Source organism: Myotis davidii, unplaced genomic scaffold (assembly GCF_000327345.1).
Source record: "Myotis davidii unplaced genomic scaffold, ASM32734v1 scaffold2092, whole genome shotgun sequence".
Taxonomy (NCBI): Eukaryota; Metazoa; Chordata; class Mammalia; order Chiroptera; family Vespertilionidae; genus Myotis; species Myotis davidii.
In genome coordinates, this window is record NW_006283292.1 from 2,704 (window position 1) to 16,390 (window position 13,687).

At 38.3% G+C, this 13,687-nt stretch overlaps 1 protein-coding gene across 1 annotated transcript; it reads left to right on the forward strand.

The window, feature by feature from the left end:
• The first annotated feature begins 625 nt into the window (after nucleotides 1-625).
• Nucleotides 626-11,679, forward strand: LOC102772714 (histidine-rich glycoprotein-like). Its single transcript, XM_015563303.1, is given in 6 exon segments — nucleotides 626-630; nucleotides 4,529-4,670; nucleotides 7,136-7,256; nucleotides 9,187-9,362; nucleotides 10,637-10,915; nucleotides 10,918-11,679. Coding segments are annotated over 6 exon segments (1,077 nt in total). The 3' UTR covers nucleotides 11,272-11,679.
• Nucleotides 11,680-13,687: the final 2,008 nt, after the last annotated feature.

Here is a 13,687-nt window from a genome sequence, read left to right on the forward strand (position 1 = left end):
CCTAAATGGGCAATTGCACATCCCTCAAGGGGTCCCAGACTGGAGATGGTGCAGGCTGGGCTGAGGGACAGACTCTCCCTGCCTGCCCATGCACGAATTTCGTGCACCAGACCTCTAGTAAAATAATAAAATAAAATAAAATAAATAAAATAATACTTTAACATTAAAGCCACTGAAAGCCAGTTAGTTATCTCTGTTATAGAATTTGCCAAAAAAAAATGCCATGGATAATAATAATTTGCTTTAAAATCTCAAAGTTGTTAAAACATAAATAAATAGATGTACCTAAAATGAAGGATTTGGAATAAAGCTTTTCAGTAATAATTATAAATATATTAATAAGGTAAGTCCAGCCACTCAAGAGGAGACTGACTCTATGCTCTGCTAGAGGAAAGGGACAGTTGCCCTTCTCCCTGTAAATGCGAAGAAGTTGCATCAATAACTTTAGATGTTATCTCTAAGTAGGAATGTAGCAATTTAAACTCAAAAGGCTAAAGGCATGTTTCCTCCTTCCCCTGCCTTTTCTCCAGGCTCATATGCCTATACATAATTTTCCAAAGTTCTTGATAATGTAAAGACTTTAAAACATTGCTGGATTAAAAAATAAATATCTAAGTATTCCAACATGTCGTAAGTTCACCTGGTTTTACGTTTTACAACAGAAAATCTAAAAATATATTTCTTAAAGGTTAGAATGTTCATAAATGACATTCTAAGAAATGCTAGCTGTTTATTTTTAATTATAATTAGAAAATTAAGGTTTAAATATTGTGTGGCTTTAATAGTAGAAGGCAGGACATACATTTTAAAAGAAAAAGAAGAAAAAGTTCTATACAAGTAGCTGATGGTATAACAGAAAAAAATTACAGTAGAAATACTTAAGGGAAGATCTAAGTCATGGTTATGCATTTTTGAAGGACATAGAAAGAAAGTTTGAAGGCTAATTTGAAAGTGTGAAATTTGTGAAGGCTGTGTATGTAATGAGAAGGAAAAAAGAAATATTTAAATAAAGAACTAAGTTATAAAGTTAACTATTTGCAAAAGTTGTTAAAGGGTCATCAAATCTCAGGGAAGTAAAATTTGCATCTGTATGCAAATAAGCACTAGCCACAAAGGATGCTGTTTGAAAGTAAAGTTAACCTTAATAAAAAAGAGAAATTTTTAAATTTCTTCTGCGACTATTTACAGAGTAAACTAAAAATTATTATGCAAGCATTAAATCTCACCATTAATGAGACACCATAAGTAAAAAGAAAGTTACTTTTACTTGAAATGTATGCATTGCAGTATTGGCCAGAATGTCTCTCCAAACTGTTTTTCTAAAGGGCAACAAAGGTGGTTGTTCTGTTTCAAAGAAATTAAAAGTCTTTAATAGAGTGATTTATATTAAGCCCACAGGAAAAGCAGACTTTAGCAATGCTTATCCAATTAGAAAAGAAAATCCCTAACTGTGACTTAGATATTGCTCTGGGAGGAAATACAGAGGGAAATGTCCTCCAAATATGTAGGAACTATAATTAAAAACCAATATATGAGGCCTTAAAAAAATAGAAATACAAAACCTTAAATGACTTTGAAAAATTATTAGAGAACATTAATTAAGGCCTTATCTAAAAATATCCATAGGAAAAATGACAAATGTATTCAACACACTTTCGGATGACTCAAATCTTTGATTTCCCAAACATTAACTGTTGAAGCTAGGAAGGAGTTACTAAGAATGAGCAGGCAATCTCCTCAGCCCAAGTAGCCCGGGTACAGCCTGGATTGCCTTTATTAGGACAGACTAATCCTACTGCAAATAGTCCCACTGGAGTCATCTTCCAAAATATAAACTCTCCTACTATTATTGAGTGGGTCCACCTACGGCATCATTCCTCTAAACTGTGGTTACATATATAGAACTCACGGCTCAATTAATACCTCAACTCAGAAAGCACTGCAGGCAGCTTAGAGGAGAAGAACTCCAATGCATCTATCTTCCTCTAATGGGGAAGCAACTAGAAATGTTATTCCAGACTAATTTGAATTAGCAAATTTAAATAAGTGAATATTCAGGGGAACTTGGTTGTCACCTAATAAAAAACAAGTTACTACAATTTTTATATTACACCTGTATTATTTATACTAAAAGAAAATACTAGGTAGGAAACTACTGGAGCATTAACTGTTGATACTGATGGTTTATCTAATGGTAAAGTTGCTTATCATGCAATGAATTCAGACTGAGTCTTTCAGACCAGTCATACTTCTGTGCAAACAATTGAATTAGAAGCTATCAAGGCTGCATTGCAGTATTTCCAAGAGCCTCTTAATATTATTTCTGATTCTGCCTCTACTACTGGTCTGATAAACAGAATTGCAACTGCTCAATTAAGATGGCTCAGTGACCAAAGTCTATTTATACTATTTAAACAGGTACAGCAAATTGTACAGCAAAAACAATACCCCTTTTATATTACTCACATCAGGGGCTCATACCATCTTGCCTGGTCCTTTAACAAAAGGAAATTCATATGCCAGTCAATTGGTTGCTTTATTTAAACAGGCCACAGAATCTCATCAGCTTTTACATCAGCCTGCCAAAATGTTGTCTAAACAATTCTTAATCACTCCACCACAGGCAAAAAAGATGATCAAGGAATGTCCCACTTGCATGTTACATCTTCCACAAGGGCCTAATACAGGAATTAACCCTCGAGGATTGATAAGGGACCATATCTGGCAATGCATGTAACACACTATAGTCCATTTGAACGCTTTGGGGCATTGCATGTCTCTGTAGACACTTTTTCAAAGGTCCTAAGGGCCACTGCATCTACAGGAGAAATGGAAAACAGGTTATTAATCATTGCCTAGCTGCTTTTGCCATGATGGGAATTACAAAAATTATTAAAACTGATAATGGACCTGCATACACAAGCTGTCATTTCCAGCAATTTTGTAAAAAATAGAAAATTCAACACATTACAGGAATTCCATACAATTCCCAAGGACAGGCAATTATAGAAGGCCAACATCAGTGGATAAAATACCAACTTGAAAAATAAAAGGGGGAATAGTGGTGAAATATTCTGTAAGTAGACTACACAAAGCCTTAAGTACTTTAAATATTTTTACTTGTAACACTGATGGCAAGACACCTATTGTATTACACTGGTTTCAGAATAAGCCAAAGGAAAATGGTCTGGTTTATGGAAGGGTCTCTTTGTTAACCTTTGGTCAAGGATATTCTTATGTATTTTCAGAAAACTCCTTCAAGCCCATTTAAGTTCCTGCAAGGAATGTTAAACTTCACCATGGATTCAAGAGAGGAACTCACCAGACTAATGAGGACCTTGCATCTGGAGTCTCATCCTGTACCTGTGGCTGCAGACAATTGACTACTCCAGTCATAGATAGCAGTAGCTGAGAGCAACAAGCTAAAGACAAGGAATAGGATAAAGAGACAGAGGAGAAAGTCCAAAAATGACCTGAGGGATGGTAAAGAAGCCTTGTCATGCTAGCAATCATCAGTTGTGTGATGGTGCAGGTTGCCCAGGACAAAGCCAGAGAAGGTCGAACCTGTATTGTCATTGCCCACCGTTTGCCCACCATCCGGGACTCCAATATCATTGCTGTCATGTCACAGGGGACAGTGATTGAGAAGGGGACCCAGAAAGAATTGATGACCCAGAAAGAAGCTGACTACAACCTAGTTCCTTAGATGCTTGGCAGCAATTTAAAAAGGACATAAAAGAACTCAATCCTTTTCATTGGATCTCCTTACATTTGCCTCTTAGCATAACCACTATTGTCTGTCTCATTTTTTTAATTATGTTTGTTTCTAGCCTGCAGATGCAGAATGAAGAGTCTTAAAAGGACTCAAGCACTACGGAAGGCATACACTTTTCAATATTTATTAGGAAAACAAAATGGGAGAGATGCTGGGGACAACTGCTTTCACAATACTGTCATAAAAGTGCGTCAAGGAATGTGGAAGGCCAATGGATATTGGGCATTAACAGGGTGGTGTTGACATAGCGGTGGCTCAAAACACTTTCCTGACCTAATAGCCTCAAAGTGAATGTTTAACTGGACCTTACTGATATTTACTGAACTTTACTGCCCTTTGAGACAGTCTGTCTGCTACTGTTTGCAGTGCTTTACTGAGGGCAAGATGTGTATCTAAAATTGAAGAATAAATGGATAAGGCCAGGTTTCAGTGTGCCTCTCCAAGAGAGAGGTCTCTACCTGGCCCCCCATGTTTTCTAAATTCATATATCTTATATAGTATTTTCATTGGTGCATCAGTCTCTTCTTCAGATCATGAACCCCCACTGCAAAAGATTGCGGCAGGGAACATTCAGTTTACACAACAAAAATGTATAAAGACTGATTTGGCAATATTGTGTGTGTGAGTGTGTGTTTAAAAAGTTTCTATACAATTCTCTGCTGTGGTATACCATAGCAAGGGATGATTTTCCCATTTTAACAAAATGAAGACATTCACTGCAGTTCAGCTTTCCATCCTTTGGATCACACTTAGATATTCCTATGCTGTGAATCACATAGGCTGCAATGCTACTGTGTCCCTGGCTGGGAATGCTCTAGACCTGATCAATAAAGGACGATCCAATGACCTCCTTTTTCAGTTGCTGTGGGTCACTGATACCCACTTGGACAGAGCGGTAAGGAATTGCGAATGGCAGAGCTAAGTTGGGAAACCATGCACCTGGGGCAAGGTTGACTCTAGCCACTAAGCTTATTGCTTTACATAATGGAATGGCCTTGGTCAGGATTTTCTGTTTGGTTTCTGCTGCTACTCTAGATTGTTCTTTTTTTTTCCAAACTAACATCTGTTATTAGTATGTCCTTAACTATGAATCAATCAATGAATACTTATAAGCACTGACATTGAGTCCAATCAAAAGCTAAGTGCTTTAAGAGAAAAATTAGAATGAACTATAAGCCTTTCTCTTAAGGAAATAAGAATCAGCTCACACATTCACACACACATACACACACACACACACACACACACATACACACCCTGTGTAAAGTAGGATATATTTAAGTGACCGAGTGAGTATTATTGATGCTGGACAATCTAATGAAAGATCTATTACCATTGAATGAGAGAATGCTTCATTTGGGAAATCCAAATGAAGCAGGACTTGAACAGGAAGTTGGTCTGAGTTAAAGGCATTCCAGGAAACTTCCAGTAATACCACCTCTATGTGGGTAAGAAATCAGGAAGGAGAGTGTTAGGGAGAAATTAGACACAAGCAGGGGAATTCTGGAAGTTTTATGTGAGATTTGCACAGCAAGCAGGGTGGAAGAAAGAATGTAGGCTTATCCTGATGCAAAGCAAGCCTACTCTCTTCACTTTGATCAGCAATTTTCAACCAGTGTGCCACAAGAATTTTTAAAACATGCAATACCTGACTATTTAGTCAGGGGCACTGACCTCTTGTCACTTAGATTGTCAAGTGAAAAAAGGACAACAGACAACATACAACACACCAAAGCCATCCAATGTAAATTAATCAAAATTACACCTTTGTTGTTGTTGGGTTTTTTTTGTCAGATCGGCAAAAAAAATATATTTGTGTGTGTTTGCACCAGAATTTTAGTAATTAGTTTATATGTGCCATGAGATGAAAATATTGAAAATCGCTGACATACATTATATACTTATTTGAAATAGATTTGAGGGATTCTTAGAGATGAGGAGGGAGGCTTCTCTTCCCCACTCCCCAAAATAACCTACCCTTTGGAGGAACCACCTAAAATCAGGGAGGTCAGACAATAGAGCATCACAGAGGACAAGCAGATAACTTGATGTTTGTTAGAGTATTAGATGTGGAGTCTCTACAGGTTGCAGAAAATGAGTGCAGGGACCTGAGATTCAACCAGCAACTTAGTGACTAATAGTGCCAGTCTAAGATTGCTGCCACATTATAGGACACAGGATGAATTAGCCCAGGGCTACCTCTGAATAGGGGCAGGGAGCACAGTGTACCTGAGGAGATGGATGCAAGTGGCATGGACTTGAACTAGAAAGCTATATGACATGTTCAGGAATGAGGAAATGAAGACAGACAAAGGCGGTGGGATTTATGGCAATGAGAAGGAAGAAAAGACATGAGACTTTTCAAAGAAATACCATTCAAGGCCTTGTGACTGTATAGCAAAAGCAAAGAAAGGAATCAAAGTTGATGTCACATTTTTTTCAGGCAAAGACTAAGGCAAGAAATAACTAATGGTGTCATTGACAAAAGGAAAGATAAATTGAGAGAGGTAGCTGCTTTGTAAGAGAAGAGGTGATTTTAGGTTTGGGCAAGTTGAAATTAAGGCAAGAAGTCCAAGTTCAGGAAAGAGCTGGGTGAGAGGACACAATTGTGCATACAGATTGGAGCTTGTGATGTGGTTGTTATCACTTATAATTTCTAGGTTTACACCTTCAACATCTCCACCCAAACAAATGGTGCTATTTAGTGATTGTTTTTTAAAGCTCATGAACAGAAACACCCACATTTATGGCAATGAGAAGGAAGAAAAGACATGAGACTTTTCAAAGAAATACCATTCAAGGCCTTGTGACTGTATAGCAAAAGCAAAGAAAGGAATCAAAGTTGATGTCACATTTTTTTCAGGCAAAGACTAAGGCAAGAAATAACTAATGGTGTCATTGACAAAAGGAAAGATAAATTGAGAGAGGTAGCTGCTTTGTAAGAGAAGAGGTGATTTTAGGTTTGGGCAAGTTGAAATTAAGGCAAGAAGTCCAAGTTCAGGAAAGAGCTGGGTGAGAGGACACAATTGTGCATACAGATTGGAGCTTGTGATGTGGTTGTTATCACTTATAATTTCTAGGTTTACACCTTCAACATCTCCACCCAAACAAATGGTGCTATTTAGTGATTGTTTTTTAAAGCTCATGAACAGAAGCAACATCATGACCAATCAACAATAACATTTGGAAGTATATTTTCAAGCTACTTCTTCAAGTAAGTAGATCAAATGACACAAAAGTAGACATCTGCAATTATTTGGAAAGGAATAGAAATTCTGTTTAAGAAATCAAGAGACTGTTTCTAATGAAAACATACTGGTCTCCGACATGTTACACTGTTGCTTTCTTGGAATTTTTCAGGAATCCACAGATGTCTACTATTTTGTCTTAGAAGTGAAAGAATCCAACTGCCCAGTCCAATACAGGATACACTGGGATGACTGTGAGCCAAATATTTCTAGATATCCACCTGATATCGTAAGTAAACATGATACCATTCTCCTCATTTTATAATTCTTGATTTCTGTCTACTCTGTCTTTCTCAGGATAGCTGTATGCCATAGCAAAAGTAGAAGGCCAGTTTCTGTCTTTTGACTCATCAAGATTATGTCAACCTTGAGTAATATTCTCTTGAGATCCATACCTAGAAACCCAGTTCAAGATATCTCAGTGGGGCTTGTTATAGCATGACCAGCTATAACCTTGTGCAGATCGCCTAATGTTGCTAGATGTCCGTCTCCTCAGCTGTAAAATAAGAGAGGAGGTTGGAGTAGATAAACTATAAGGTCCTATCTGGCCCTGATAGTCTATGGGTCTAGAACCTATGAACTTGTAATTGTGTCCTATGAAGACTGGTCCCATGACCAGGAGTGGCCAAAAGGGATTAATTGCAATTATCATGAGGAATGGGATCTTGTGCTGCTTTGCACATGGGTAATCTGATCCCAGGCTGATCTTGTGCTGCTTTGCACATGGGTAATCTGATCCATGGGTAATCTGCCACAGGAGAAGAACCAAAGATGAAAAAACACAGATCTAAGATTTTTAGTTCCAGAAAATAAGACACTTACATACCCAGAAATTTTAGCATTTATTTCTTCTTGAAAATGTTTGAGATATGGCCATGATCTGTTTAAACACTTTATCTGTGGTTCTCATGAGAGTTTTGGGTGCCTATGTTATTAACCCACAGAAAGAGATTAAGAAAATATAGGTTTGAAAGAGGAATTGTTGAGGGGGATGAGCAGCGGCCGTGCCTCTCAGTACCTGAATGACGCTTTTCCACCAGTGTGCCATGCTGCCTGCATAGCCTCCATTGATTCACACTGGCATTAATATTTACATATAATACTATGATGTACATATCAAAAATGGACTCTACCTATGCTCATGGACTTGATTATTCCTCTCTCCCCTGAAAAAAGTTGCAAGAGGGTTTCCTCCTGTTATTGATACACTTCTCAAGAAATTAAATATATTAAAATAGAAAGTTACATAAGGCAGCATAGCATCATTATAGAGAATATGGGCTCTGTCTGGGGTCAGATTGGCTTGAATTTGAATCCCAGTCTCATAATTTACTAGTTTCATGGTCTTGAGGGGAAGTTACTTAGCCTCTTTAAGGATTCCTCATGTGTAAAAAAAGATAATAATAGTATAAGTTTTTTGGGTCTTTGTTAGAATTAAATAAGATGCTCTGTGTAGTACACTTCCAAATTACTTAGAAATATGTTCACTTCAACATCTAAAACTTGTGTATTAATACTACAGTTTACACAAAGTCTCATTTAATCTCATAACAAGACTATGAAGATTATGAGACTTTCTATTTTAGAGTTAAAAGAGGTTCAAAGAGGTTAAATTACTTGGCCTGAAAAAAACAGCCAAAATGTGATGACCTTAAGCCTACCCCACCAGTGTTGACTCTAAAGTCCATGTTCTTTTATTTACTTTTTCCAAGAGAATTATCACAGAGTTCCTTTAAAAATAACAAATTTCAGCATAATTCAATATACAAAAACTCAGCAGCCAAGCAATTCCTTCAGGAGTTTGCCTTAAAGAAGACTGAGCTGTATCTTCTCTCTCTGGGCAAAACTTCATTTTAATGATGCTCTCCCTCCTTGGCAGAGATAGGAAGAGTTCATTCAAATATTCACACTTTATCAATGCTGGGGTTGGGGCATCTGAATAGGGTAACAATTGAAAATTGAGCACCACAAGGATCTGGGTTTAAATTCAGCTCTGCTGCTGATTAGCTGATTTGCTGGAAGAACTTCCTTAGCTTCTCCAATGCTCAGTTCACCTGTCTGTAATACAGGAGCTATTGTTATTGTTTCCACCATGCATAAATGTATTAAGTCATGGCATTGACAGTGCTGTTTAGCCACAAAACTACCATTTTCTTTCTCCAGTCTTTTCCGCATTGGCCAATACTAAAGACAGCCCTGTACTCTTGGATTTCTTTGAGGAGACTGAGGTCTACAGAAAACAAGCAGACAAAGTCCTTGAGATGTACAAAAAGGAGAATGATGACTTTGCCTCTCTCAGAGTGGACCAAGTGGAGAGAGTCGGCAGAGGCGTGAGTTTCCACTAATGTCCAGCTGGACTCTGAGGGCCTAGGCTCCTACCACGCAGACGCAAATTCAGTTGCATTGACCCTCTCCCCACTGGCCTCCTTGGGCCAGATGATTTTTATTATTATAATTTTTAACTAACCTATAACATTCAATATAATATTAGTTTCAAGTGTACACAAATTCAAAAAGATACATGCACCCTTACATTCATTGCCACATTATTTACAATAGGCAAGATATGGAAGCAACCTAAGTGGCTATCAACAGTTAGATAAAGAATATGTATTATATATTTATAATAAAATATTAGCGTAAAAAAACCTAATCTTACCATTTGTGAAAATGTAGAGGGTACGATCTAAGTGAAATAAGCCAGACAGAGAAAGACAAAAATCTGCTGCTTCGTTTGTTTGTTTTATAACAATGGCAAATTTACTCAGGTGTAATTGACATGCAATAAACAGCACATACTTAGAGTATACATATGTTAGAATTTGATAATATGTATCAAATATGTTAGAATTTGGTAATTCTAACATATGTATATGCCACTGAATACAACACCACACTTAAGATAATGAACATATCCATCACCCCAAATAATTTCTTGGACCCCTTTGTTATGGTTCCCTCTTGACCAACCCCTCTTACCTCCTTCCCTGGGAATGAACTAGTATCAAATTTATTATATAAAGATATGTAAAATAATATACAAAATATTTTATGAGAATATCAGTGTGTAGAAACTTTTGTTCTACACACAAATATTCTTCACAGTATTTTTTGTATCAGAAAAAAATAATTCAAACATCCATGTGACAAACCAAAAAGGGGGGCAGGTATATCACCATGGGCATGGCTGCACAGATTTTTTTAAAAAAATATTAAATCTGAATAAGGATAGTGAAGAGATGAAGTGCTCATCTTTTAGGAGTAAGAGATGCTTATAACGTAGAGTCACAGAACTCTGTTGGGAGCCTAAATTATAAAGCACTAGTTTTCCAAATGTTGAACTACGGATGAGTACCATTCTGTAATATAATTTTATTACTTTATATAGAAATGAGAAAAATAAAGATAATAAGAAAAATTGTTTGTGGTATAACATATTACATATAAAAGAACCATCCTTTATTCTGAAATTATCTTTCTGACTTGGTACCATCCTCCCCTCTGTAGGCCATGGGCATTCCTCTGCAGGCAAGCCTCCATTTACACACAGTAGATCCAGATATAACCTCCATCCCCACAAGTCAAATATACCTGGATGCCCAATTCCTCTTAATGTCAAAAATCACTCAGACAGACCACCACTTCAAGAAGGAGCTCCTTCATGACTGCCCCCTTCAAGATGTCATCTTCTCCGTTTTGGCACCAATGGCACACATGCACCCCTCATAATCACAGTTCCAGTGAGCACCATTCCCATGGACACCGTCCTCATGAGCATCATCCTCATGGACACCATCTCCATAGACATTGTCCCCATGGACACCATCCCCATGGACACCATCTCCATGGACAGCATCCCAATGGCCATGGTTTTCATGACCATTGACCCTGTCACCCCATAGGCAAGGTCCCCAACATCACCATCACCAGGGCCATACCTCACCACCTAAGCACTCAGAAGAAAGAGATCCAGGCAAAGGACACTTTCCTTTAAAATGGAGACAAATTGGATATGTTTACCGACTCCCTCCACTAAAAAAAGATGTAGTGCTTCCTCTTCCTGAAGCCCATTTTCTTAGCTTCTCATTGCTAAACTACAACCATCCTCTAAAGCCAAAAATGCAGCCTTTCCCTCAATTAGCCTCTGAATTATGTCCAGGGATGTTCAAGAGTGAATTTTCCCAAGTTTCAAAGTTTTTTGAAGAGACATTTCCAAAAAGAAATCTGAGTTCCTTGAAGAATGAGTAATGTTCTGAATTAGAACCATAAATAAAATGTAACCAACAATAAATGCAACATTGCAAGTTATTGAAATCTTAACTTTCCTATTCAGAATAGGACAAAATGTGGGTAGGGCGAAGATGATATGAGAAGAACAAGAAAAATGGAGAGGAGAGGAAACAATCTCAATGTTCCAAGTCAAAAGTTCATTCTCTCACTGGCTGCTACACCACTCAAAACAAAGCTCTGATCCTCAGAATTTCTTTACTTCCTGGGCTCAACTCCTTTAATTCTAGCATCATTCCTCTTTTAGTATTTATGTTGTAGCTGAGCACACTAAGAAAGTATCTATTGTCATATAATGGATTGTTCTTATAAAGTGATCCAAATTCTCTCCTACTTCTTATTTCTAGTTTTCTAAATTCCCTTTATTTTGGAAAATAAATTGTAAATTTAATTATAAAGTAAAAAAAGCTCCGGATATCATTTTCAAAGAAGTTCATAGGCATGAATCATCACCATAAATTCAAGTGCCCCGGAAATAACACTTTGTTTTCAAAAAATTAATTTATATTTCAAGTTGCCATCCTGCTGGGATAATAGAAAACTTAACCTCAGTCCCTCTTAGAGTTTCCCACCCTGCTCCTCCCCACACAAAGTTATGCCACAGTTCAAGAGTCTCACATAGTCCCGGGTGTTTGGGTGGTGGGTAGGAGAAGAAGGTCTGGTTCTTCCTCACTGGTTCACCAGGTCCCCCTGCTAAGAAATGCTTACTCCCCTGCTCACATCACTCTTTTTTCTAGTGTATCTGCTTCTTCTGAATCAAACTGGGGATGCAGGAGTCTCTCTAAGGCTACTGATGAACATGACTGCCAAAAATACCATATTCATCTCCCTCTGGGATCTTGCTGTCTTTCAGGATACATGTCCAGAAAGCACAGCTGAGTGTCCTCTGCTTACAAACCCCCAGACTCCTGTGTTCTTCTCATACCTTCTCACATGTTAGGGGCTTTTCTAGTCTTAGAAAGTTTTCTTTATTCATTTCTGAGGCCAGGGGACTCTACTTTCACATTTGAATTTTCTTTTTCTTTTCCTTCTTTCTATACCAGATTCATGCATTTAGACTCAAGCTAATAAGACTTTAGATTCTCTCTATCTGACTAATTGAAGCAGTTCAAGTGTGTGGTGGTGGCAGCAGGTAGATTCTAATGTGGGAAGGGAGAGAAAGAGAAAAACTTAGGGTGAAAGAGACTTGGGTAAGTTATTGGGCTGGGAAGAAAGAGGGACCCAAAAGATGCAGAAACTGAGGGTGGGAGATGACTGATGTGTGTGGTCCAAGAGGAGTAAAAGGGAGCACTAGGCTGATTACAGTGGATGCTTCAAGTGAAGACTCAGAAACAGGACCTGGAGGAAGGTGACCAAAAGATGCAAACTTCCATTTTTAAGAGAAGTGAGGACTAAGGTGAATTTTACAGAATTGTGACTATAGTTAACACTGCTGCATGATATATAGGAAAGATGCTCATAGAGTAAATCCTAAGAGTTCTCATCACAAGAAGAAATCTTTTCTTTTTATCATATCTATATGAGATAATTAGTGTTAACTAAACCTATTGTAATCATTTCAGAAGATATGTAAATCAAAGCATCATGTGGAACACTTTAAACTTGCACAAGGATGTATGTCAATTATCCTATCTAATAAAGAGGGAATATGCTAATTGACCCTCACACTGTCTCAAAGATGGCAGAGCCCACAGCCAATAAGGAGGGAATATGCTAATTGACCCACGCCCTCAACTATGGCGGAGCCAACAGCAGCAAGATGGTGGTGCCCAGGCCCCTCCTCCCCAACAGGGCGGCAGGTGCGCGGCAAGGCCGGCTCGCTCCGCATGCCTGCCTCTGGAGTCCCCCAGGCCCCTCAGTCCCCCAGCCGCCCAGGGCTCCCTGAGGCTCAGGTAACTAGGGTTGGCCAAGTCTTGTGCTGCCGCCATTGGCATCAGCAGAGGTGTGATGGCGGCGTCGCCTTCCCCTGACCACCGGGTCACCTCCTGCCTCTGAGGGCTCCTGGACTGTGAAAGGGAACAGGCCGGACTGAGGGACCCCTGCTCCAGTGCATGAATTTTCATGGATCAGGTCTCTATTTTCTTAATAAAATTAGTATGTGGCAATGGATTCAGGCAGTAAAATAAATAGAAAATCATGTGACTTTGAAGAAGGCCTATTTGGGTTCTAATCCCAGTCCTACAATTTATTGATTATGAGATACTAAGAAAGTCATTAAACCTCTTTGGGACCCATTTTCCTTTTTTAAAAAATGGTGATGGTGGCAGCCCATTTCCTCTTTCTCCCTAGAGTACAGCTAGATGTCATTTCTTAAAACCACACAATGATACCCAAAATATTTAACAATATTTAATAACCCAAATGACACCAGCACTGA